Genomic DNA, 26,482 nt, shown 5'->3' with positions numbered 1-26,482 from the left:
ATTTTGAGTAAGGAGGAAAATTCTGTGCTGGGCCTTTAAAGAACACTGACCAACTTCATGTTTTGTTAAAAAGAGAGCGGAATCATTACTGTTTAATTGGATTTACTGTAGCACAGTATCTGAAACAAAAAAAAACATTGTACTCATAATTGTACATATAATGATACATATCATCTGTTGTCAAAATAAGTACTACGATTTTCTTTGCCATTTCACCCGCCTGAAGAGGATTCTCAAACCAGATAACAGTGACATGCCTTTATTTCATTGATTGCTGCTTTTATTCACTGTGCTAAGTACGTATAGTAGTATTGCTCCTGTTTTGTCAAACACACAAACACCTCCTGTATCCCTCTTTTCCAGGTGGTGTCAGGTCAGAACGTATGTCCGGGGAACAGCATTGGGAGCACATGTGTGGAGGTGGACGTTTTAGGCCTGCCAGTTGACACCTGCCACTTTCGCACCAAACCCATCCACCGCAACACACTCAACCCCATGTGGAATGAGCACTTCTCCTTTCACGTGCACTTCGAGGACATGGCCTTCCTGCGGTTGGCTGTGGTGGAGAACAACAGCTCACAGATCACAGCACAGAGGATCCTGCCCCTCAAAGCCCTCAAACCTGGTCAGAGCACAATTCCATTCACATTAGTTCATGTTAATTTATGGCTTTGCATCATGCATCACAGTAACTCACAGCCTCTCATGGCTTATTGCTTTATTCTTTAGATGACAGTTAATTGCATAATCCATAATCCCAGATTTCACCACGATTAAATTATTTTTGTTCAATTCAGAATAATTTTTTTAATTACACTGAATCCATAAAGTTTCCGCTACAGGGGTCGATGCCGCCAAGGACGTCCCTGGCATCTCCCACTGCCTGTAAGGTACCGCATGGGTCCCTCATGCTAAACCTTGCAGGTGGTGGGCCCATATGGTCCCCCCCATGTCGCCTTTTTGGGCTGAGCCTGGTCAGGTTATGAGGGCTGTTGGCCACCAGGCGCTCCCCGAGGAAAACCACCCCTGGGCCTGGCTCCAGGAGTAGGTCCTGGTAACCCTCTCCTGGGCAGGGTACACAATATATTGTATTTTAGTCCCTGCCCGGAAAAGGATGGCATGCCCCGTGCAGGTAATAGGAGAGGACCTGCCCCAGGTGGAGGAGTTTAAGTATCTTAGGGTTTTGTTCACAAGAGATGGGAAGAGGGATTGTGAGATCGGCCGCAGGCTGGGACAGGCGGTAGCAGTAATGCAGTCACTATACCGGACTGTAGTGGTAAAGAGGGAGCTGAGCCATAAGGCAGAGCTCTCTGTTTATCGGTTGGTCTACATCCCCCCTTACCTGTGGTCATGAGCATTGGGTAATGGCCGAAAGAATGGGATTGCGAATACAAGTGGCGGAAATGGGTTTTCTTCGCAAGGTGGTGAGCTGCACTCTACTTGATAGGGTGGGGAGCTCAGTCATCTGGGAGGAGCTCAGTATAGAGCTGCTGTTTCTCCACATTGAGAGGAGCCAATTAAGGTGTTTCAGGCATCTGGTTAGGATGCTGCCTGGCCCCCTTCCGTTGGAAGTTTACCAGGCACAGTCGACTGGGACGAGACCCCGAGGTCGTCCTATAGCCCACTGGAGGGATTATATTTATATATATGTTGGCCTGGGAGCGGCTCGAGATACCCCAGAATGAGCTGAGGAAGTTGCGGAGGACAGGGTCATTCGGGATTCCCTGCTTTCCCTATCACTACTGTGACCCTAGCTGGATCAGGCGGTTTAAGGAGATGAATGACTGAATGCATTAATCCATTAATACGATTGGAGGAACTATTTCCATAGCAGTGCAACACAAGAGATAAAAACAGTGCTCCTATATTTTTTTTATTTAAAAAAAAAGCTTTAGAATAACATTTTGGCCCAAAACGAGAGCGTACTCTACCTAATATTATTATAATCCGTTATAGCAGGGTTTCTCAGTTAACTTAAAGCCTAAGACAAGTTTGTTCAATAATCAAAGAGGTAAGGGAAGTTCCTATTCTACATTCTTCACTTTTGGCTTAAATGACCTGGCTCATCGAGGAATCCGGCCTTGTGGGGGTGTCCTTGTGGAGACCTCTGATAAATATTAGTTGTTGTCTCTGTATAATGTTTTTATTTTTTATATATTTTCAGTTAGTTTCTGGAAGCTCCATGATGATGACTATGATGGCTGGCATTTTATATCTCTGTTACATGTTTGCTTAGGCTACAGACACCTACAGCTGAGGAACCAGCACAATGAACCACTGGAGGTGTCCAGCCTGTTCCTGTTTAGCCGCAGGACAGAGGAGAGTCCAATTGGAGGACCCCGGCCTGCGGCTGTGGTGAGACCCTCAAGAGACCCCTCACAGTTAAATCACGTAGCCCTCACACACCCATTAGCATGGCCAATCATCCCACGCTTACCTCAAACCACATCAAGATACTGTATGAGAATTTTATCTATAAAAATGATCTATAAAAAATAAAAAAAAACTCAAAATACAGACAAAATTCATGATTTAAGATGCCTTTTTTTTGTTTTTTGCTTTGTAAGATCCTTTATCCATTTTTGTAGCTAACATTGTGTCAGTTGTACAGTGTCAGACCACATTAGCAAACTCTCCCAACAACATATCTGAGATTTGATAAACTCAAGTGTGTAATGATTTAAGCATGCAGTTTGCACGGTGCTGATTACTAAACGTCCATTAATTATTAGCTACACCAGCTCCAGGACTAAACTTTGGATGCCAAACGTGTCTTGATTAGTGAGTGATTGACTACATTTGATTTTTCGGTAATAGATTGGTTGCTTCATGCTGTATTACAAGCATAATTCCTGAAATTGTGTTCAGCTGTTTAAATAGAGATGTTCTGCGTGAGTAAAGTCCAGTTTAGATTAAGTAAGCGCTGCTGTGGAACACGTCCAGGAAACAGGCAGCATACTTAGCAGAACATGCTGGGAATATTTTTGATGTTTTTACAGCTTAAGAATGCAACGCATCCCAAAATCCCCACCATTCCAGCTCAGCATCTTAACGTAAACAGGAAATCACAAAGAACTGTACAGCCTTCTTTACTACACTATGCTTTCATTCAAATCAACCAGTGTTTTGCGGAACCTTTTTTATAAATATACATCAGTTTTCCTACCTGTTATAACCGACTGATATATAAGAAGTTATGTAATTTGTGGCTGAGGACTTTATAAGCGAGTTGTTTCTGTGTTCCTTCAGTTGTTTAGCTCAGAGGAGAGGCGAGCGGCGATACCACACAAAATAACGGTGCACGGAGCACCAGGCCCAGAGCCGTTTACTGTAGTCAATGTCAGTGAACACACCACGGCCAAGCAGCTCCTGGACATGGTGAGTCTCAGCGCACTTAAAAAGCTCACGTCTAAACTGTGAGTGTTCAGCTGTGAGTGTTTGTCATGTCTGTGGTGCCTGTATGTAGCTGTGAACATTTCTACAGCTGTGTGGATGTGAGGATCTGCTTCAGGTCAGCTTGGAGGTAGCACTCCAGTTAGAGACACTGTGCTCTTTATAATGAATGAGTCTTACTTTAGCACACAGATGCTAGCCAGATACTTGTCTGCTAACATTCACATATCCACAATTCCTCAACCTGTAAACACAGTCCATTTTGTTGTCCTCACCAGTTGGTTCCAGATACCTCTGCAGACTACTTCCTAATGGAGGAGAAGATGTCTCTGTCGAAGGAGAAAAGTGACCTGAAGAAAATACCTCAGCAGCGCTCCCTACCACCCGATGAGAGGGTTCTTAAAACGCTGCACAGCTGGCAGCCAGAGGAGGGCTACGTGGGAAGAATATACCTTAAAATTAGGGAGGAGGTAAACAGCTGTCTGATTTGTTTAGGGCTCCTCTGATGATGCTTTTTTCCATAACCAATACATATTAATGCAAGTTTTAGTGTGTAGTTGTTTATAAATAGTTTATAAATAAATAACCAGGTGTTGTTTGAGAATGACAATGATTTATCGGCATATATGAATCTACAGATTTCTGAAGCAGTGCTACAGTTTAACCTCCCAGAGTCCACTGTTTGTCATATTACCAGTTGGTGCCATGACTTTTCACCACGATTTCAGACTTTACAGTGCTTTTATTACACAAAATAAGAAAGCCAAGCAGTGATTGTATTAAAGACCATTTAACAATAACCTTTCTCCAGTATTTCAGGGCACTTGTGTACGAGCCATGAACATGTTCATCTAGTGAAATGTCCAGTGTTACATCTCAAATGTGCAGTTGAGATGAAATACATACTGCTTGATTACAGACATTCAGTGTGTCCCAATTCAGGGGCTGGAAGGACGCGGTCTACGAAGGTGTGTCCTTCGAAGGCTGCTTAGACCCGCGAAGGCTGAACTGAAATGAGTCAGTCTGCTCTACGGTGGATTTTCTGTTTGTGTCACAGCACCGATGTTCCCGCCCTTACCGGTGTGTCACGAAACACCGCTCCTGTCAAGTTATTTTAAAGTTCTTTAAAGACGGAGCCAGAAACTTTGATTTTAATTGTTTATCTTTTCATTTATTAGAGCTGGAGATGCTTTTCCGCCGGTTACTGATGAGATTTATTTTTTTCATTTGTATTGTTAGCCATTCGCCAGAGTTTAAACCCAATACCCAACCCAGTATATTTTAAAGTGTACTCTTCAGCCGCCTTTCGCTTCTCTGTTGATGCCGCCATGTTCTCAAATCCTTGCCAGCACGCGATGAACCTCGGGATATGTTGGCTGGCGAAGGATGCACCCGATGGATCCTTTGTTGCCATGGAAAAGACGGACACATTTCTCGGCTACATATGAAGGAGCCTGGGACATGGGACAGCCTAGTCGCGCCACTATGACACAATCGGCCTTCAAATGCAGCCCCTGAAGGGTGCAGCCCCTGAAATGGGACACACTGATTCGGTACCTACCAGAATTATTGGTAGATTTGGTGAAGATGAGCAAAAAACTTATGAAGAAATATCTTTGTTGTTTAAGCGCTTGGCCTTACTCAGAAAATATAAAATAAGATTTCAGAGGGGTAAAATTATTTAAAGGAGATAAATACCTATACAACAAAATAATACTTAATGACTTTTTGTCCAAGTCTTTGTGGGCACCCACTACTGAAATGTCCCATTCAACAAAGTCTCATGACAAAATCATTTACATTCTCTTGTAGCCAATTTGCATTTTTCCACACGTGTCCCACCAGGAACTTTGAATTTTGAATTAATACTAATATTTTAGACATCAACTGAATTTGTTTTCCATCTGACCCTTCATTTGTAACCACCAGGCTTCACGTTTTGTGACTTTCAGAAATGTGTACTGAAGCAATGGAACTAAACCAGCTGCTTTATTGACAGAATCCTAACGAGAGGAACACTGTGCTGGAGGGAGCAGAGGAGGTGAACAGTGGAGGAGAGGAGGACATGTTTTTTGTGCAGGTGCACGATGTTTCACCAGAACAGCCTCACACAGTCATTAAAGCCCCACGCTACAGCACTGCTCAGGACATCATCCAGCAGGTCAGCTCAACAGGAACACATTCTCTAGTTTCTCAGTCTTAATGATAAGATGTAAGCCTGCAACATAAGACTGTACAGTTTGGCTTCTTACCACAACTTCTTTTTGTGGATTGCTCTAACAACTACAGCTGACATGTAGTTACAATAGAAACACACACTTCAGATAATTCCTCTGAATTTTTCATATTTTTACATGCATCAAATGTTCATTATTTTTATTAAATAACCAGAAGCGTTTACCAGAAGGTTTGTAAGGTAGAGAGTATGATTATGTTGCAAAGAGTGTTTAAACCACCCTGTAATATTATGATGACAGTAACATCCAATTAAACCAGACCATCTTAAGTTTTTATAAAACAGAGAGTTCTGGTCCTGAAATCTGATTGGCTGACTGCTGTTAAATATTGATATACACACGTGACCACACACATACATTGAATTCTGTACTAATGTATCAAGTTATTAAAAACATTTTGCTGTTCAGGGATTAGAGCATTATGTTGGTGGACGAATTGATCATCATGATTACTAATAATAAAAAAAAAAAATTATTTAGCACTGGTGTATTTTCTTATCGAATTGTGTTTTGTTTCTGTTTTAGATGAGCAATAAACTATTTTACAGGGATTTTAATTCATCTAAAAGCTCCCCTTTAACCATGAGAAAAAAAACACTGTAATCTGATTGGCTTATTGCTTTATTTTGCTTTTAGTTTTTTTTTAATTTTCTACCTTTACTGCGACCTCTGCCCAATCTTAATGACTCTCCATACCCCACCTGATTACAGACGCTAAGCAAAGCCAAGTACTCTCTGAGCATCCTGAGTAATCCCAACCCCAGTGACTACGTCCTGCTGGAGGAGGTAAGCCGTGAGGCGGCAGGAAAGAAGGCATCCTCTGCCAAGCCTAGCCAGCGCGTGCTGTTGGACCACGAGTGTGTTTTCCAGGCCCAGAGCAAGTGGAAGGGCACCGGAAAGTTCATCCTCAAACTCAAAGAGCAGGTACGCAAGGCTAGTGCTGCCAAGACACACCACTATCCTCTTCCTCCGCACTTCTTTTGCTGAAATGCATTTAGCCATGTAAATGTGTAGGTAAATTGGACCCCTGATAAAACCCAGGCCCTCTAAACATGTTAGCGACAACCTGCGGTCTATTATGTGTCATGACCAGTAGTAAAAGTGATCCAGATGGTTTGATCTGGTTTGTGAAATGCTAATGCATCTTCCTCTTTCCTCTGTTAGCTTACTGTGTGCCCCTGAAGAGTTTGCAGTTGCTTTACCTTCTGTTGAAACTTTCTCACGTACTTTACTTAATAGCTGCAAATGCTTTACCAACATAAAACAACTGTTATAAAACAAGTTGTTCCAGTTCCAGTGTTTCAGGCCACTGGATAAACTACTTAATATACACACGTATTTCATATTTCATTATAATAAAATAATTTATAAAGCTATCATTTTATCTCCACGTGACAGGCAGTGTATATGTATGTGTTTCCAGATTGCTCGTGAGGATAAACGGAAGGGCGTGTCATTTGCCAGCGAGCTGCGGAAGCTGACGGGCCGCAGCCGCAGCGTGACTGTGAACGGCCCCCCAGTATTTGAGGCAACGCAGAGTAAGGACGAGCGTGGCGTATGGCCTGCCGCGCCACCTCTGCCCGAGGCCTCCGACTGAATGCACACTCTGCATTGTGTTTGTGTGCATGCAGTGCATGGAGTCCCAGCCAGGTACATATCCCTGATACAGCCTAGAGACCAGACAGATTCAGTAGTTTAAAAGAGAATTATTAATGTATATAATAATTATATTATGTGTGATGTTAAAAAAAAAGTAAAGTTTGCTCTTTCAGGTTCTAAATCGTATCTTAAATATTGAGTTGAACCTTTTACAGAATTTCTAAACTGGTCTAAAATATGAACAGGGTATGAATGCAACACTAATAATTTTACTTTTAAATCAGCTGCTTTCATGTCATTAAAAGTCCTGGGGTTTTGCACTTTGCATACATTTCACTTTGAAGATAAACTCTTCAGTAGTAAATGGGGAAAAAAATCCTCGAGCAAAGACTCAAACTGAATTATATAGAGTAGAAATGAAAACACTGACTAAGCTGTGCTTAATCTGGATGTTGAACACCTGAATCATCATTTATTTGAGAGATGCATCGATCAACAGCTTTCTGCCTTAACTGACGTACAACAATCTTCACCATGTTGATAGGACCTATGCTGTCTTATTCATGAGAGTTTTGATACTTTTAGTTAGTAAAAGATTGTATTCTGTTTGGATTGGTAATCTGTTCATATATTTGAGGCGATTTGACGCTGTTTTAAACTACTATAAACTAAAAATATAACAGCAGTGTTAAAATGTTTTATGCTATTCAGTGTTCAGGAAATGAATGTATTCTATTACATTAAAAATGTTTAAGCGTTTCTAAACTATGATTGTGCTCAAATGCTCCATCTTAACCCATACATTTTGGACTCGTTCAGGAGCGCCCTCTTAAGAAACTCAGAAGACATTACAGAGTGGTAAATTCTCCTCTCTATAAGTTCTCTGATGTCACCTCATCTGAACATGCAGAAAGTGTGTTCTGTTTTTGTTCCAGTCACCTTTATCACACCCAAATCAGAGCGAAGTAGTGCAACGTTGTTAGTTCAGCCTTCACACCATCCTGATTTAGCAGCAAGAGAAGATTTAGCTCAGAAATGAGGAGAGTGGAAGTGTCCGCTTTCAGAGAGGAGAGAATCTCGGCTTTTGTGTCTGCCATGTCAAGCTGATGACGCCGAATCACCAGGCCTGTTAGCAGTGCTCCTCCCTGTGTACGTGTCCTGCCGCAAACTCTTGGCCGTTTATGTGTTAATATATACAAAATAAACTAAAAAAAAAGAAAGATAAATTCGGCTGAGCTAAAGGTGCCAAATACGTAGTTTTAAATGCACAACCTACTCCATTGCCAGCTCACTAGCGCCCCCATTTTCTAGGCCTTTTTGACCATGTATTTTCTCGCAAGGGACTGCTGACATGAAGACATGTCCTAGGTAAGCTGCTTCTGATTTGCAGTGTGGGTCCTTCTGTCTGGCCAGTCTTTTTTCAGAATGGTAAAGCAAAAATGTAATTTACTCTAATTCTAGTCAAGAGACGTTTGGAGTTCAAAGTTTTGCACTGGAGCTATGAGGCTAATGTAGCTATCAGGTAATTAAAGCCAGTTAGCAGTGCGTGAACTGCAAGTCTAAATCATCACACATTTACCTCAAACCACATCAAGTTGTCAAGTAATCTCAGAGACTCGCGCATGTGGTTTCAGACACTGTTAGACACCGTTATCTATAAAAAGTGACGCAAAGCTGAAAACAGTAATAGCAGCCAACTTTGTCTTAATTTTGTCCATATCTGCTACTACTGTAAAAATACTGCCCATTTTTCTAAATAAATCCAGGCTCAGGTAGTGTGAGAGGGTGTAGAACAGAGCTGTTGGGAACATGTGGACACTCAGGCTTTATTGTTTGAGTAAAGATGAGCACCCAACAGTTGTGTTGGCTGTAGGACTTGTGTGGAAACTTTTGTTCGCAGTTTTCTGTTGTGTCCAGCTGCATTACCCCTCCGTGTTTTGGTGGCCTAAGCACTTTCAGGCCTGTGTGATTAAGGCATATGATGCTAATTGGTGGGGTATTTGCTTTCATTATTGTAAGCTACATTGGCGTGATAGCTCCAGTACCAAATTAAGAAGTTTAGACACCAAGCATGTCTTGGTTGATTAAATGATTGATTTAGAGTGATGGGAAAATTGCATAAATCTGTTCTTTCCCCAAATGAATCATTTTAGTATTAGGTGTTTATCTTGCCTGATACTGTTGGCATTTTAACCAAAATCAAAAATCTTCCCCTCACAGTGCAAACAATCCAAATGAGAAGGATGTAGGGTGAATATTCCTATTAAGAGCATGGAAGTCACAAGCCTGCAGCTCCATCTCATAGTTTAGCAGGATCTTCTATTCTGTGTTCTCTAGGCTGTTGGGAGGGATCTTAAATATTCCCCTTTGAAGGTGGAGTTGGATGTCGACTAAGTTTAGCAGTAGGTGTTGGTGTTAATGTGTGATGGACACTAACAGTATTAACAAGCTCTGACAATGCTGCTCTATCAGAGTGTTTGCACTGAAGTGTGATTAATAGCATGAGAATACCATCCAGCATTTGTGTGCCAAGGTCACCACGTTTACCCCAGACAAACAGGATGGTCGCCACAGTAGAAACGACAGATGTGTTCCCGCTTCTCATCTCAGTGTTTCATAATCAAACGCAGCCGTCCATTTACACTGAGCTGTAATGCTAATATTGAAACTGACCAATGATTTATGTGGTACACGGTGGCTGACAGATTGCACTGATTTCCGTTTGTGGTTTTGCACATTGTTGTTGCTTAATGTTTGAAAGTGTGGTTGCCAGAGTCTCTGATGGCGCCTTATTTGAAGCCTTTTCGTATTTATTTCACTTTCATTTTGAATAAATTTCCCGCCTGGTTGATTAAGATTGTGCAGTCCCAAGCACAACAACACTATAGCCTCCTGTCGTTAACTTTGAGGGATGTCATAACCATTTTGGGGTCCCTAAAAGAATCTTCCAGTGGATGGTTAAAGAACCATTTCTGTAAATGAGGTGTGAGGAACCTTTTACGTGCAATTAACCCTTTACATAATGCAAAGATTCTATACAATTAAAGTTTATTCCTAGAACCGTACATCGAATCCTGGAACCATTTAGGAGCTTTTATTTTGAAAAGTGTAATTATAAAAGCCATGCATACTTTTTAAAAGCAAAGCTGTATACTGGCACATGTTAAGCCTTATCCTTGGGCTACAGTCTGCAATACCTATACAGTGGATCATTAAGGTAGGTGGAGCTCATAAAGTGGTCAACGAGTGAGTTTAATTTACATTTCTCTCTCCCCCTGTTTGAAGGGTCTCTGTTGTCAGTGGGACTGAAGACCTGGGTGGCAGAGGGCCGTCTGTGCTCTCAGAGGCGGTCAGTTAAAGGACATCCTGATGACAGCGGTGTTTCCTCCAATTGGACCTTCCCCTTGCTGTGGAACTGGAAACTGCACAAATGAGTCCAGACACACTGCTGACATGGCACTAAAATGTTCTCACAAAGCCTCACACAGGCTTTACTGAAGGAACACAATGACCTCTTGGCTGCAGATTAGCATGGGGAGGCAGATTTAGGCCGTTAGCACTTAGCGTTAGCCTATTAACAGTTAGCCCCAAGCTCAGCCACCTTTTGGACCGGCGAGTCTACAGAGCTGTTAGGGACTGTATAGAGATGCTGCATTTATTATTTCAGCTGAGGAAGTTGTGCTGGTCGTGGGGATGTACGGAAAGTTTCGCTGGGTTTGTGGTCAGAGCAGGTCAGTTTTGGCCGTTTATGTCCATTTCCCCTGTGTTTTGGCAGCATACGTGGTTTTACCCACCAGTTAGCTCCTTTTTCTTTCTGCAGTACTGTAATCGAGTAACACATTATTGAACAGCATTATTGCACATCGCTTGTTTGTTGGTTGCACCACACTCTGGTACCAATGTATTTAAATTTTTCTATATTTATTTCACTCTGATTTTTTATTTTTCTTCCCCCCTTAAACATTAAAAGTAGCAGTCCCTCCCACAAAAACACTAACCTTGCTAGTGTTGTTAGACAAGAAGTGCGTCATTTTTAAAGCATAGATTTAAACAGTATCATTCAGTTAGGGGTAAGACTGCTGTTAGATGTGCCCTTATTTATTTATTGTTTGGGTAGTTGATCCGCATTTTAGTAAGATGTGAGAAATAACTAAACCCTAATATGTACAATTTACAATTTAAGGTACAATTTACTTCCGAGACCAACAAAACGTTTATTTAATTTCTTTTGTTGTTATGAGCTAAGATTTCTTTAAATCTGAGGCATTTTATTGTTATGACTTTTATTGTTGAGTACACCACTCCTGTTTCACTTTACTGTTTTCTCTATCTAGATTTGAACCGACACTTTTAGTGCATAAAAATGTGTTTTCATTGTGGGATAATGTGGGGAAAAAATGACACCACATTCTTCTCCCCATTTTTGCATGTAGCACCATCATGTCCTTTAACTAAATAAGCACTCGCACTTAAACATCGAGTCCCAATGTAAGTGTGCATAACATTTTAACTAGAAAGTTGTATTTAAATATGAAGTTTTCCTGACTACCTCTACTAACCTGTGGAGCCTTGAAGACCTACTCACAGCTCTTTTCTTGTGTATGTTCCTTGCTATATTATGTTACTGAACACCTGACTGCTTCTAAATTTACTAATGTAAAGTGGAACCGTTCTGTACGAAGGTTTAAACCTCTGTCTTTTGTTCTTTTCCTGCTTTGAAGAGGTCCATTTTTTCCCCCCTCAGTTTGTTACAGTGTCTTCGGCCACGCAGCTGTTTTTATTATTTATTTGATATCGTAGCCCAGGTTGGCTATATGTTTGTCTTGTACATATAAATAAGACTGTAACTGTTAAATCCATGTCTAATTTATTCCAGAGGGTGTAAATATTACCCCATCCAGTTTATTCTGTACCCGTGTATATTTTTACTTTTATATTTTAAAAATAAAAAAATTCCAGAACACTATATAGACATTTTTAAATGATAACTTGAGCAAGTAAAGTAGGGTGTAATGTATACGGTTGGGTGTTTTTTTGCTTTACTCTACATTTGTTCATGCTCATCAGTATTCAGTAGTGTTTTCACCAGTATTTAGTTTAAAAAATGCTTTGAAAGGCCTAAATTGATTATTTCAGTGACTCATGCGGAACAGATGCCTCTGTAATAGGAGTCGGCTGCTACTCCTTCAGTGTCTCATTTCTTTTTTTGGCACTTAGTTTCTGTGACATTAATCTGGTGACTTATTTGACTACTGTGGAAGAAATTACAGGACCTGTTGTACATTTTCAACAATTAAGAAGTCCAATAAAGCTTGCAAATCACTTCATGCTGGGAAGCTTTACTGGTGTCTGACGGCTACTTTTGAGTTTCAAGTTGAATTATCTACGAGCCCACATATACACTGCATCTGCAATTGACAATGTTAGCAATTATAAACAGCTTAATTCAAGTTTGACAATTTTAAATAATCTATAATAGATATTAGTTAATAGATTAGCCCCTCAAACAAACCTACTGTTGGAGGAGTTGGCCATTTTTTTCTAAAGGATGTTTTTCCCCTAAATTTATTATTAATTGGTCAGAAGTTGGTCAGAAGTTTTTTTTTAAATATTTGTACAAGTCACATGAAAAAGCAGAACAGGCAACATAAAAATTACTCATTTATATCATACACATTGATATAAAACATCCCCCCCCCAACCACACCCCAATTTTACAGCCACACAGGAAGGTCACTTATGTGTAAAGTGTGTGGCAAAGTCAAGTGAGTCTTGGTTATTCTCCACCTGAAGAGCTGCATCAACTTGTTCTTTCAAATTTGAATCCAGAAATGCAGAACCGATTGTGAAATGTTCCTGAAATATAGAAAGAGAGTAATCAGTCTAGATAATTCACAAATAAATGCATTTGACGTTCTAAGATTGGACGGTTACCTTCTTTTTGGATGGTGGTCCTGCCACCGGTGGGTTAAACGTCATATCTTTCTGCCTGTAATCTTCAAATAGCTGCCCAGGTGCTCTACGAGACAACATTGTTTTAAATACTGTGAAACTCTAATGTGATCAACATTTTACGATGGTGTTTTAGGGCAACTGTTAATGAAAATAAAAATAGTAGAATAAAGTCGTACTATTTCGAGAACAAAAACAAAAAAAAAGTTTCTATTTTGAGAAAAAAAAAATCAATATTTAGAGATTTTTTTTTTAATATTTCAAGAGTATAATCGTAATATTTCAAGAAAAATGTTGACATTAAAGTGGCATTAATACCAGGAAAGGTCACAATGTTGTGGCCAACGGTTTTGCAAAGGGAAGGCAGCACCTCCTTGTGTTAAATGAGGGGCATTGAGGAGTTGGGACAGTTATACTTTCATATCAATTCACCCATAAAGACATACTCAGTCTCCCTGTCTCTCCTGGTACATCAGCACCAGCCTGTTACTAGTATATGACGGCTGTGCGGGAAACTGTTTATTTAGAATAAAGAGCCAGACGGACTCGGAGGAAACTTTTGTTGAAAAATCGCAGGCAGGTCGTCTACACGGCTATCGGTGGCTACATCTCTGCGCCATTCAAAGAGGGCATGAAGTTTCACGGATAATGAGAATGATGATCAAATGATCGATCCACAGAGACAGGAGTGAGTGGAACTCCGGTGCACCAGTACAGCAATCGAGACCCCAACACGTTATGGCAGCCCCTTTTATCCTCAAAATATTACGACTTTTTTCTCGAAGTTTACTATTTTTATTTTTATTAACAGTGGCCTTAAAGCGCCGTCGTAACATTTACACATTCTTTCACATTTAATTGTTTCTCAACTATCCCTGTAGACAACTTACAACTCCAGCCTTTAACAGCACAATGTGGCTACAACTCTAATTTTCTAAAGTTTCAGTATGGCTGCTAACGACTGGTTCAGCTAAACATTTGAGCCATATGCAGGATGCTACACAATGCAGTGAAAAAAGAGGAGTTCAGAAAATCAGTTGCCTGTAATGACCCAGCCGTACTCCTTCTAGAAGAAAATACTGATTTTAACAAGGTGGACTGTGGTGCACTCTAACACTAAAATACAGGGGTAAGTGCTGTAGAATTACTCAGTTTTTTTAATATAACAGCAAAACAGATACATCATGTACAAAATTCTACTTTAATAAAACCAGGCAAAAGCAGTCATTTGATTTACCTTCTACTTAATTCTACGGCAAGCGCTCCTGAGCCCTCACTGGGCGCTCCAGCCAACAGATGAGCGGTGTATTTTCTCACCATGGGGTTGTAGTGTCTCTGTACAACACACACACACACAACTTTGTAGATTGATGGCTCTTGGTCTTCACATCGGTTTAAAACAGAATTCTACAGACGAGCAATGTACTACACAACATTACAGTTTTGTTTATTCTTGATCTGCTTCTCTGGTTATAATTTCCATTCAACTTAAAGTCTGGAACTGACTCCAATTCCAATACAGATTTTACACTTAGAAATGGCAAATGAGCTGAACAGACACACACAGTATAAACAGCAACTAGCCACTTCATTAAGTACATCTGCTTGTAGCTACACTCTTGTCCATTGTATCAGTTCCACTTACAATACAGATGCACTTTGTAGTTCTGTTTCTCTGCATACATTGTTTCCTTTTACCCTGTTCTTCCAATGGTCAAGACCCCCCACAGCACAACCACTGAGCAGGAAATAGTCTGGTGGTGGATCATTTTCAGCTCTGCAGTGACACTGATGTGGTAACAGCATGTTAGTATGTGTTGCGCTAGTAAGTGTGGGTCAAACAAAGCAGTGATGCTGGAGTTGTTAAACACCTCGGTGTCCCTGCTGGACTGAGAATGGTTCACCAACCAAAAATCCTAGCTAACAGCATCCTGAGGTCAGCATCATATGACAGCTGATGAAGCACTAGAGGGTGACTAACAAACAGTGCAGCAACAGATGAGGTAGTCTCTAACTGTACACAAGCAGGGTGGACCAACGAGGTAAGTGTCTAATAGAGAGCACGATAGGTGGACACAGTATTTAAATACTAACATGCCACTATTACGTTAGTGTCACTACAGTGCTGAAAATGATCTACCTCCCAAATAATACCTGCTCAGGGGTCCTGATCATTGAAGAACATCAAAGCGTGCAGGGATGGACTACAGTCTACCTATGGACACGGAGTGTAGATATGTAGGCAGATGTACTTAATGTAGTGGGTGTTTAGTGTATATACTAAGTTTTATTGGGTAAAGTGTTGGCAGGTCAGACAAGCTCTTTCACTCCTCATTGTTAAATGTCGCTATGAAATCTTCCCATCATTCAAACAGCAGATGTGGCCTGTTTCCCTCTAGTGTGTTTATTGTACTCCTGCTACCTTGAGTGTGTGCAGCTCCCACAGGCAGGTGTTCTGGGGATTGCAGTACTCTGGCTCGTCCAGCTCAGGCAGATATACACCACTCCCTTGCATGTCGTTATCCAAAAGGATGTCACACTTAGGGAAAGTCTATACAACACACACAAAGAAATGACAAGAATTAATATACAGCATCCAGGTACCATATCTCAGTATCAGTGCTAATGAGTTTGAAGTCCAGTAAAGGTCCCTGCCAGCGACAAGACTCCTCGTTTCATTACAGAAAAAACAGCAGAGTATATTAACAACAGTATTACAATAAACTGAGGCAGACCTCAATGGGGTGGTCATTAGGTACGTAATGTAGAAGATTAAACTGAGGCAGATGGCCATCAGATTACCTTGTAGATTAAACTGCAGAATAACTACATAACGTGATCACAAGGTGAGCAAACTGAGACAGAACTATACATTGTGTTCAATAAGTGTGTTTGAAACCCATAAGGTTCTCTCACGTGTACTAGCGTCCTGATGGCTGCCAGGATGCCCATGCAGGAGTCGGGCATCACATGCAGCGCGAGTGTACTCAGTCTCTTGACAAAGGCCAGTGCCCTGTGTAGAGTGACCTGCTTCCGCCGCTTGGTCAGCATTATGTCCAGACACTGCAGCATAATGGCCGTGTCTTCATTTGATGCACCTGCAGTCAGAGACAAACACCAACCTGTGTATTCCTACTGTCAGCCCAGAGGCACTGAAGACACCCTTTTTGTCCAAAGTGTCCAGACATACCTTCTTATTCGTGGACTTTTGAAGGAAAGGTGTTAAAATGCATATACACAGCTGTGTTCTGTCAATAGAAAGGCTCAGGAACAGCCATACACAGCCCTGAGATTGTCATGAGTAATATCTGTTAGCGAAAAAGGGGCATAAAAATAAGTGTTGGCTAAAGGGGCATAAAACTCCTCACCACTGGAGCTGGGGAAACGTGTTCTCTAGAGGCATGAAACCCCACTGAGCACTTTTAGGATGAGCTGGGAGTGATGAAGCTCCACTGACCACATGTGGGATGAGTCTGAATGACCATTTGTGATGCAGAATGCACAAAATGCTCTTACACCTAAATGAAATTACACCCCAGCGGAACAAACTCCCTATGAACACTATTCATTAGTTAAAAAGAAAAAAAGTGCTGGAAATCAGGTGTCTGGATACTTGGGTACATATAGCATATAAAGCTGAACTTACCTGCATGCAGTGTAAGCAGAGTTTTGTACAAGTGAGTGTAGAATTTCAGGGGGTCGATATTGAGGACGTCACCTGTTGGAAAAGGGACTGGTCAGAGAAGGCAGAACAACTGCAAAGAGAGGGGGATGTAAATATCAGCACTGACCTTGACCCGAGAGAATGTGGAAGGCTGTGAGAATGCAGTGAAGACTCTCTCTGTGAGACAGATCCTTTACACAAAACACAAACAGTTCCACCAACAATCAATACATTTCAATGTTAGAATGACAAACCCATAACGCTCTCACATGCACAAGCATGATATGCAGCGCGAGTTTACTCAAGTTTAATAATGTAGTATTAGTCCTGAGGCTTACTCTTCAGCATCTGTTGAATTTACTATAAATATATCTGGTAAGGTAATATGTAAGTCACAGAGTTACAAGAGTGAGAAAATAAACAACACACGGGTCGTTGGGATTAAAGGGGGTAAAGACTTAGACAATTCATGACAAATGAAAGTTAACAGTCTTAGTATTGGTGTAAATACTTACGCCAGACATAATTAAGCTATGGAGAACTGTCAGCAGGTCATCAAAGAACTCCAGATTTATCAGATGAGCAAACCTTTAAAACTTTTTGGGGTAACAAACTTCATTTACATTTACATTTTACATTTACATCATTTAGCAGACATGATGCAAACTTCAAAAGCAAAATCTATGCTAAAGTCAGTGCAGTTCTCCTGAAGGACAGATAGACGGTCATGATAGAGAGTATCATCATGAAAGTCTGACACAGAGTATCATCAACCACTTACTTTGCAAGGCCTTCTAAAACAGAAGGGAGCAATATGGATTTCTGGGCTTTCTTCAATATTCTGAAGTATATAAGGAACACTATGTTAAGTGTCTCTGTGTGCTAGAGAGAAAGAAGGTTCAGCATAGTTTCAAATTCACAGTCATGGCAGATTCTGGACTTGGCTGAAATTAAAATTAATAATTCATTTTGGTTTTCTGTGCTTTACCAGTTTGAGCTTCTTGTCCTTGCTCTCAGACGCCTCCGCTTCAAGCAGCTCCTTTTGGAGCTTTTCTTCAGCTTTCTTCCACTGTGAAGAAATCATAATCAACCAGTCAATAAAATCATTATTTATATACATGACATACAAGCAACTCAAAGCAATGCAATGTGCTTTACAGATTGACACACATTTAAGGACCTAGAAAAGCCATGACAATAAAGAGGGAAAAAAAACCCAAACAATACTAACTAATACTAACATATAAAAAAATACAGTATTTTGTGGTCTTCTAAAGGCATTAATAGCTTATTTCCAGATGTCCCCACGGTAATCACTAAAAACACTTATCATTTAAATATGTAAAGTATTTGGACATGAGTGTGGAACTCATTTAGAGCATGTGCTGTAGTTTAAAACTCTCAAACAGGGGCTGCGATTGGATGATTTTGCTTATGTGCATAACTTAAAGGGACAAAACTCTGCTGGAGCTCATGAATGTATATGCTCACAATGAAATAAAACCAAAAAATGAAAACCACAGATGATGTAAACTAAGATGATAAAGAAAACAGACCAATACAATAAAATGTGCTTTACAGTAAATGAAAGTTTAAAACTAAGAACCACACCAAAACAAAAGGTAAGGTAACAAGAAAGACAACCGAAACTGACCTTCCGTTGCATCCTGGACAGATTTTTCTTCTTCTCTTTGAACTTCATGAACTGCTGCTTAGGGGTCAATTGTTCTGTGTCCTTCTTCACCTCCACTTCTTTTATTCTCAGGCAAAGCAAGGTTTTGAGTACCTGCCGTGCACAGAAATAGAGGGACATTCCAACTTAAGGAGACCTTTTGGACATAAAGTGCTATGTTATGACTGGCAATGAAAGCTGAATTCAGTGATGTACCTCTGGTTTAATTTTATAATTCCTGCTTTTGACGAGTCCAGAGATCACCCTCACTGTGGCTAGTGAAGCCTGGCCCAGCTTGTCCTGCTTCAGTAGCTTCCTGACTGCCTCACAGCACATCTCAGATACCTGCCAATGCACAGATCACAAGCTGGCATTTTTATCAAACTATACGGTCTTCGAGGACCGACTTTAATCAAATACAGTGCTGAATTCACAGCATTGCAAAATTCAAACTGGCTAATTACCAAGCACTTTCGAATAAGATGTGCTAGAGCAGGCTACAAACATTTAGATCCATGTATATATATATACACACACACACACACACACACACACACACAACAATTAACTAAATAGTTGATTAAGTGAAAAATATGGCAAAAATTACAAGATGCAAGTCAAGACTGTGCATACAACAATAACAACTTTAATAAACTCAACTCATCATAAAATATCATCTCTTCTGCTTACTAATACAAAAATAGGGGATGGACAAAGTTTTGGAATTTGTACTTTTAACAGAAGTCCTACGCTGGTTTCATTGAGTGAGAAATAACAAAATTACAATATGCTTTTGTTTTTAATGGTAACAGCTGTGACTTCTAAGGGTTCACAAAAGTCTTTTCAAGGATTATGAAGTTTTGCCACTTGCCTTCTTAACAGGTTCATTCATCAACGACACCACAACAACAATGACGTTGTTGTGGAAGTTAAAGTGCGGGAGCGCCACCAAGAGTTCACACAAACATCTGATGGCTACTTCAGCCAGGCCCTTATAGCAGGCCAGAGATACCGCCTGGCTGCCTTTATGCTTCTTCTGCTTCCAGTCTGCAATGATAGAGTGACAGCTGAACAACACTGAACAACGCTATACAAAGTACTCATCACACTTGTGATTTTGCTTTACCTCTGACTGTCTGCTCCAAGTTCTCCAAATAGAATTTATATTGACTTACGAGTCCCTCCTCAAACTCTCTTAGCTGCTGTATTTCCTTTTTAACCTGAGGAGTAAAGAGCAGAAATTTAAGGGACACACACACACACACACACACACACACACACACTTTCTAAGCCGCTTATCTTATATATAAGCTGGAGCCTTGACCAAAAAATCTAATTAACCTAATATTCTTGCCACCCCAAAATGCATTTAATCAGCCAAGACATGTTTCCTAAAAATCTGCAAACTGAAATGTTAATTTGGGGTTGTTTTATTAAAATATGGAATTAAAAAGATGTGAAAATACATGTTTCATCTTTGCCATTTTATTAACGAGTAAAACCAGCAACAGCTCCCCCTCCTGGATGATTGCAGACATAATTAACAATCAACTTTAAAGCAATCAACTTCCACCTTCCTCAAGTCCTAATAATAACAGGAGATCTATTTGGGCTTTCTTATAAACTTTACAGTATAAACAATATAAAATTTAGTGCTGTTCTAAAGAATCATTGATACGATTTTTATAATTTTCTATAGAAATATTAGTATTATTCTTCGGTCTAGTGTGTAAACGTAAAGCATTCGCTCACATATGAATTCTTCTGAGATTAATTAATCAATTTATCATAAATTACTAAATATAAAACTATAAACTAATCAATTTAAAATGCACTTCTTGAAAATAAATGTACAGAAACTTTGTTCACATGTATAGCATATTCACTGTATTTTTAAAAATTAATCAGGCGACACTGCATTAAAAACAGACATGATTCTATATTCCATAGTGTGCACCACCCAGATGAACTGAACCCTACCTTAACAGCCTTTTCTGCTTCGGTCAGCGGCCGAATCCTGTACGAAGGCACTATGTCCTTGAAGATCTCCATGAGCGAGACCATGACCAGTTTCCGGACTGTGACTGCCACAGAAGGGTCCGTCTCCATCAGCATGCTCCTCAACTCCTTCAGCTTCTTAATCTGATGGGTACAGGAGTAACACTTCTATTCACTACTTCAAACTGGATTAGATTTACCAGAAGAGGTTAAGTAATATTATCTGTAATGGACGTTTACTGGGTAATTCATACGCAATAAAGTATATGAGTAGTTTACCCAAATCCTCACAGAAAGCCTGAGGACTGAAAAATCACAGCCTGAACGTGACACTAAGCATTTTGCCACAGCCGCCACATTCCTTAACAATAACAAAACACAGCACAGCTGTATCAGTGAATACTGTAAATACATTAGTGAGAGGTGAACTGGAGCTGTGGGTTCAGTCAATTACAGCAGGCCATTCACTCTGCAGTTCTTTGTACAGGATTAAAATTACACATTTTCTCATTAATCTCTTAAAGTCTATATACAGATATATACAACTGCCATAGACAAAACTTGACCAGATCACATCAGGCTTTAATCTCTGGGAATAAAGAAATAAACCATACAAACTCCATTAAGTTGTGTCTCTTACATTGGAATTTGGATCTGCCAGGATGGCTGACCCTAAAGCAGCGATTTGCAATTTCCTCTCCATCAGTTTCTGGGAGCGAAGTTCAAGATGTTCTTCAGGAGTCAAGGTCAAGAAGCTCTTAGATTCTTCCACTGCTTACATATAAAATTACAACAGAAAAGTTCAGTTTTTTGGAAGGACAACCCTTTTCCACAACTTAAGGCCACTAAAGTGTCTCACTACACAAGACGACAAGAGTAAAAAAATTGTTTATGTTCAAATGTGCTGGATGCCTCTTTGTAAGAGAACGAGAGCATATGATCAATGCTTATGTAAAGCTGTAAAGCTAAACCAGCTAACGGTGCACAATGGTGCTAAACCAGCTAACGGTTGCAAAAGCACTGAAATGTCTGATGATTAGGAACATCGCACTAAGCGTTTTAAGATCTCCAAATTTAGCTTATGACCAAAGAATTCTTTCGACATTACAGGTTTTTAGCCAGATTTGCGACTGTCTGCAACAGAATCACAGCAATGCTTTCAGAGTGTGCGCCTGCCTTTATATTGAAACACATTTTCGAACAGATACCTAACTGAAACCCTACCGAACGCTAGCAGGAACACCCACCTTCTCCTGACTCATCTTGGTCCTTCACATCTTCCTCTTCTTTCTCCTCATCTGCTTTCTGTACCACTAGAAACCAAAATGAAAACACAGTTACAACATGAACCCACAACGACACACTGAGCCAATACCCAAACACGCCACAGACACACCTGGCTTCTCCATGGTCTGAGGGATAAGGCCGCTCTTGTCTTTTATTGGCAGTAAATGAATAAGCTCCTTCTCCTCCTCTTGCTTCATCTTTCTAGGCATCTTCTCATACTTTTCCACTGGCTGGTCTGACTTGCGTTTCTTGGAGTGAACAGGAGCACTGAGACACAAAACGAAAGGGGGGGGGTTGAAGTTAACAAACTATTGTAGTTCTGTTGTTTTGGCTTTACAGGCTGGTAAAGTTTAAATCACACGGAGAGTTTGTGATACGTGTAGTTATACAACTCATCTTAGCATGTTTTGTTTTCGTGTGTCTGTGTAGCCTATATCCATAAACAGTATCAGTGCTCACTGGAAACAGGTGGCACAAGATAAGGTAAGATTATTTGTTAAGACAGATTAAAAAAAAGCTTAATTTACCAAACTGCCCCTTTCAAAGAGATGCAGCTAAATGTAGGCTGCCTTTGCTAGATATAATTAGCTATAAGTTATGTGAAAACAGCTCCAGCTGCTAAATGAGGTGCCAAAAATGTTCTTTTACTTCTCCAAAACGTAAATAAACCACCCAGTGGAATCATTTATCTGTTTTGCAATGAGCAAAAGCTATTTTTTTCACTTGAAGTTGAAGACATTTTCCCTGTTTGCTCATTTTTGTCGCAGGTGTGTATGGTATTAGTGCAAAAAGGCCACGTCCGGGCAAGTTAACTAGTCATGTAGTTTAAGCAGATGAGCATGTAGACAGCGTTCTTGGCTAAACAGCCAGCTAGCTAACAAACTAGTAAGAAAAATGCTACAGATAGCAAACTGTGGGAACTTTGGTAGCTAAGGAGCCTAAACTAAAAGGCAGCTATGAATGTGTTGTAATGTAAACACAGAGTTTTAAATTAGCGATTTACTAACTTACCTTGCTGAGTAGCTAATTATTATTTTAACTTTTATTGGGGAATGTTCAGCCCAGAGCTAACGTTAGCTAGCATGATAACTATGAGAAGTGAATAAAGCAGGATCTTTCTTTTTTGGGCACTCACATTTAGGCAACTTTCACCAAGTTAGCTAGCTAACTGTATCTAGCTAGCAAAGGCAGCCTACTTGTAGTTATATCACTTTGAAAGGGTCAAAGATTTTTATAACTGTCTGAACAAAAATACTTGCCTTATATCTTACGTTGCTTTGTTTGTTCTTGTGCCACCTGTCGTGACTCTAAAAAGTCAGAAATGTCTTCTTCCATGATGGAACGACAAAGGATAACAAGCACAAGTCGGTGCACAGAGTAGGGGTCTGTGAAGTCATGATACTATGGAGCCCAAATGAACACTGACACTGTTTATGGATATACAGATGTACGCATACACAAATTCTTAAACTGCCCATCGTTACGCAGAACCTGACATAATATCTGATGAGCAAACGAACACTGCTATGTAATCAGTGGTGGACGAAGTACTAAAGGATTAATAATGGCTCTCATGTCCTATTACCATTATTACCTACTATTTCCTTTACTATACTGCATCTGTAGGTCTCTGTTCATAAACATAAACTAGCAAAAACAACAACTATAAAATGAAAGTGAAAAAGACGCGTCAGTCACAGCTGCATGTGTACATATTTCTATATTGTGCTCTATTTACACAAAGTTAGGTTAGAGTCAGGAGTTTCTTCCATCATATATGTTGAATAGACACTCCCAAAATTTTACGCTGCTGCACTGATGTTGAACCGTATGCTTGCACTGGGTCGGTATGACCAACAGGTCAAAACAAGCTCAAAACAAAGTGCGCTGTGTTCTGATTGCTGCGTTTGCTTCACGCTTCTTTCGTTTCGACATGTTACGTTTTTATACACACATAAGCTAAAAGGAACGACAGATTTCGCATAATGTAGTGGAGTAAAAAGTAAGATATTAGACTTTGAAATGTAGTGGAGTGAAAGTAAAAAGTCGCCCAAAATGGAAACACTTCAGTAAAGTACAGATACACAAAAAAAAACTAAGTACAGTAACGAATTACATTTACTTCGTTACTGTCCACCACTGTATGTAATCTTCTCAATACCAAGTACAATCAAATATCGGACTGCCCTACCAGGAGGAGAGGTCTCTTGTGATAAAGGAAGCTTTCTGAGCCATCGCTCTGATCTGCTCCAGGTCATCCTCATCCATCATGTCTGTCGGTAGTGACTCCAGAAACTCCTCCTCGTCCTCCTCCTCCTCCTCTGCGAATCACACAACCAACAAGACGCAAAAATGTTCATGAGACTGCTTTGCTACATCAGAATGATGTTGAAGGAAATAATGCAAAAGACACTGGAAGCTAAAATAGCTTCTCCTCACCTGGTTTCTTCTTGTAGCGCTCCAGAGGTTTGAGGGTCTGGTGGGACACATCGCTGATGGCCTGACGGAGCTTTCTCTGCTCCTTGCGCTGTTTCTTTGCGGTGCTTTGCTGCTTGAACTGGCGATTCTTCAGCTTGTTTTCAAGCTTCACATTGCTTGTTTTTAGCAGCTTGCGGAAGCTTGGCTTCTTCTTTCTGTGCTTCTTCGAAGCCTGATCGTGAAACACATTTAGACGAATTAAACAAAGACAGAAACCAATTATAATAAAAAACGACGCATTGCGCCGATTGTGTTTTGTTTTGTTAGTGTTTGTACATGTCAGGTCGTATTTCCTGAACCATATGTGGAGCATTTGTGACAGGAATGTATTTAACAGTTACACCGCGGCACAAATGGAGTAAACAAACCCTTCAGCAGGCTTTCCGCCAAAAGCTGAAAAATCCTCATGTTAGACTGAGCACTGCTCTATACAACTTAATGACTATCAAATCCTGACTATATCCCGTCAAAGAGAGGTGTGTTGATTTTTAAAACCTGTGCTCGCGGTGAACAGTTAGCCAGCTAGCCGGGCGCGAGCTAACAAGACAAACTCATAAACTCGTTTATGAAAACGACAGTAACGCTACTTACCGCCCCCATTTTGCGTATCGATTCTCACTCAATGTCAAAAAAATCCAAATTTTTTAATAACTGTGAAGTTTTTCACTTCCATTCACTTCACCACGAATCTTGCAGACACACGTGTTTTATCGGACAAGGCTACGTACAACACACTGACACATGCCGCTAACGCGCCCTCTAGTGGTCCGGAGTAAATATACGCCGCTCAAACTAGAGCGCTACATAAAAGGGGAGTTCCACCGATATTTTCAAAATTTCTTCATACATCTATCGCTGAGATACAAACGGTCATTCATAGCGGTGTGATGTGAAATGGTACACTGTGAGAAACGTACCAAACCGGATTTCTTTACAGTCTTGGTGGTGGTACGTACTAGGGGTCGTGATGTCAACAGTGCAAATACAGACAATTTATTCCTCGGCCAGAACGACCAAAACCGGCATGTGTCTTCTGAGTTTGTTACGTTGATAACGGTGAAATAGTGTTAAACCGCAAGGCGTGGGAATGAGATCATGCCTTGCTAAGTCGTGGCATTAGGATCTCGTTCCCACACCTTATGAAGTGGTGGCCAGGACTTAATTTTCGTGTTCCCATTCCTTACTCACTTGGGCCACGCATTGTTTTTATTTATACAGGATGTCACCAGCAGGGCTCTGTAGGTTTTAAAATACAAGGCCAAAACCTTTTTGCAAAAATATCAAACACAAGCTTTGCTGCATATTTGTGATCATCCCATGTAATAAAATTTACGAGATTGTTTTTAGAGACACTAAACGCTTCAGACGCCGGTTCGCATCCCCACCACTGTGAACAATTGACTCTGCTTTCTTCACAGATTCTTAATTCTTAAAAAAACTTTATACCAAAAACACTTTTGTAGGTTCTTTTTTTTCCATGTACCAAGTGCAGCAACAACACTGTCACTGCACAGATTAGAAAGATGGAGACAGAGTAAAAACATGTTCCATGTATTGTTTGTGTCCAATTCAAAATAAAGGACAGGCTAAACACAAAAGGCACATTTTCAGATTTATTTACATGTGCTTCATATTAGTGGTATTTCATCATATATTTACAGTTTCTCCTCATCAGCCAATATGAAAACTGTACAATAAAAGGGATGGCGTGAGTAGAAAAGAAGTTCAGAATTTCAACATACAGCCTACATTTTTAAAAATCAGTCATCATGAATGCAGTGCAGAACAAATGTTTTTTTTAACCTCCAGAAAGACTAATGTCACTGGAATTCAATTACACAATAAAAAGATTTGTTGCTGAAGTTTTGGTCAAATGTTAAAACAGAGACACACAAATCAGACAAAACAGAATTTCTGTGTGATATATAATGCATTCATTTAAAAGATGATCATTTAGTGTCCCAGCCAATTTTTTTGATAAAGCATATCTTAACCACATGGAAAACGGTAATACTCGTTACCACACTGAAAAAAAGAAATGTACAGAATTTCCACATTAACATCAGCACTACATTATACAGGGTGACTGAAAAAGATTCATCCGCTTTGAAAGCGCCACATTTTTACAACTGTGAGGCGCCTAGGAACCAATCACATACCAAGTGAAAGAGGAGGTCATAGAGTTTCTGACTGTCACCGGAA

General features: G+C 40.2%; 2 protein-coding genes across 11 annotated transcripts in view; one reads left to right on the top strand and one right to left on the bottom strand.

Annotated features, from left to right (window-relative positions):
• The window catches only part of plce1 (phospholipase C, epsilon 1), a 110,791-nt gene extending 98,237 nt beyond the window's left edge, over positions 1–12,554 (top strand). For 8 of the 9 annotated variants that reach the window (XM_036572156.1, XM_036572154.1, XM_036572157.1 and 5 more), the window contains 8 exons: positions 364–625; positions 2,237–2,355; positions 3,250–3,378; positions 3,672–3,863; positions 5,393–5,554; positions 6,342–6,554; positions 7,054–7,168; positions 10,515–12,554. In XM_036572156.1, the coding sequence (XP_036428049.1) occupies positions 364–625; positions 2,237–2,355; positions 3,250–3,378; positions 3,672–3,863; positions 5,393–5,554; positions 6,342–6,554; positions 7,054–7,168; positions 10,515–10,663 (1,341 nt within the window). In that variant the 3' untranslated portion in view covers positions 10,664–12,554. Of the gene's footprint in view, positions 1–363; positions 626–2,236; positions 2,356–3,249; positions 3,379–3,671; positions 3,864–5,392; positions 5,555–6,341; positions 6,555–7,053; positions 7,281–10,514 lie in introns of all 9 variants that reach the window. The other variant, XR_005007339.1, reaches the window with a different exon arrangement.
• A 61-nt stretch (positions 12,555–12,615) lies between these two features.
• On the bottom strand, positions 12,616–25,010 carry noc3l (NOC3-like DNA replication regulator). 2 transcript variants are annotated; one of them, XM_036572163.1, is made up of 21 exons: positions 24,872–25,010; positions 24,242–24,452; positions 23,994–24,123; positions 21,912–22,069; positions 21,763–21,828; positions 21,156–21,289; positions 20,498–20,659; positions 19,644–19,737; positions 19,389–19,564; positions 18,734–18,862; positions 18,500–18,631; positions 17,834–17,914; positions 17,627–17,727; positions 17,361–17,433; positions 16,973–17,036; positions 16,828–16,899; positions 16,098–16,279; positions 15,604–15,732; positions 14,419–14,516; positions 13,164–13,248; positions 12,616–13,085 (listed from the first exon to the last, which is right to left on the bottom strand). In XM_036572163.1, exons 1-21 carry the CDS (start codon positions 24,878–24,880, stop codon positions 12,963–12,965), a joined length of 2,409 nt encoding a protein of 802 aa, XP_036428056.1. In that variant the 5' UTR covers positions 24,881–25,010; the 3' UTR covers positions 12,616–12,962. The 2 variants fall into 2 exon arrangements, with proteins under 2 accessions (XP_036428056.1, XP_036428057.1); XM_036572164.1 differs by having other exon boundaries at positions 21,156–21,286.
• Between the last annotated feature and the right edge of the window lie 1,472 nt (positions 25,011–26,482).

This window comes from Colossoma macropomum, unplaced genomic scaffold, assembly GCF_904425465.1.
Source record: "Colossoma macropomum unplaced genomic scaffold, Colossoma_macropomum, whole genome shotgun sequence".
NCBI classification, from domain to species: Eukaryota; Metazoa; Chordata; class Actinopteri; order Characiformes; family Serrasalmidae; genus Colossoma; species Colossoma macropomum.
The sequence above is the reverse complement of the archived record's forward strand: the minus strand, read 5'-3'. Positions and strand labels throughout refer to the sequence as shown.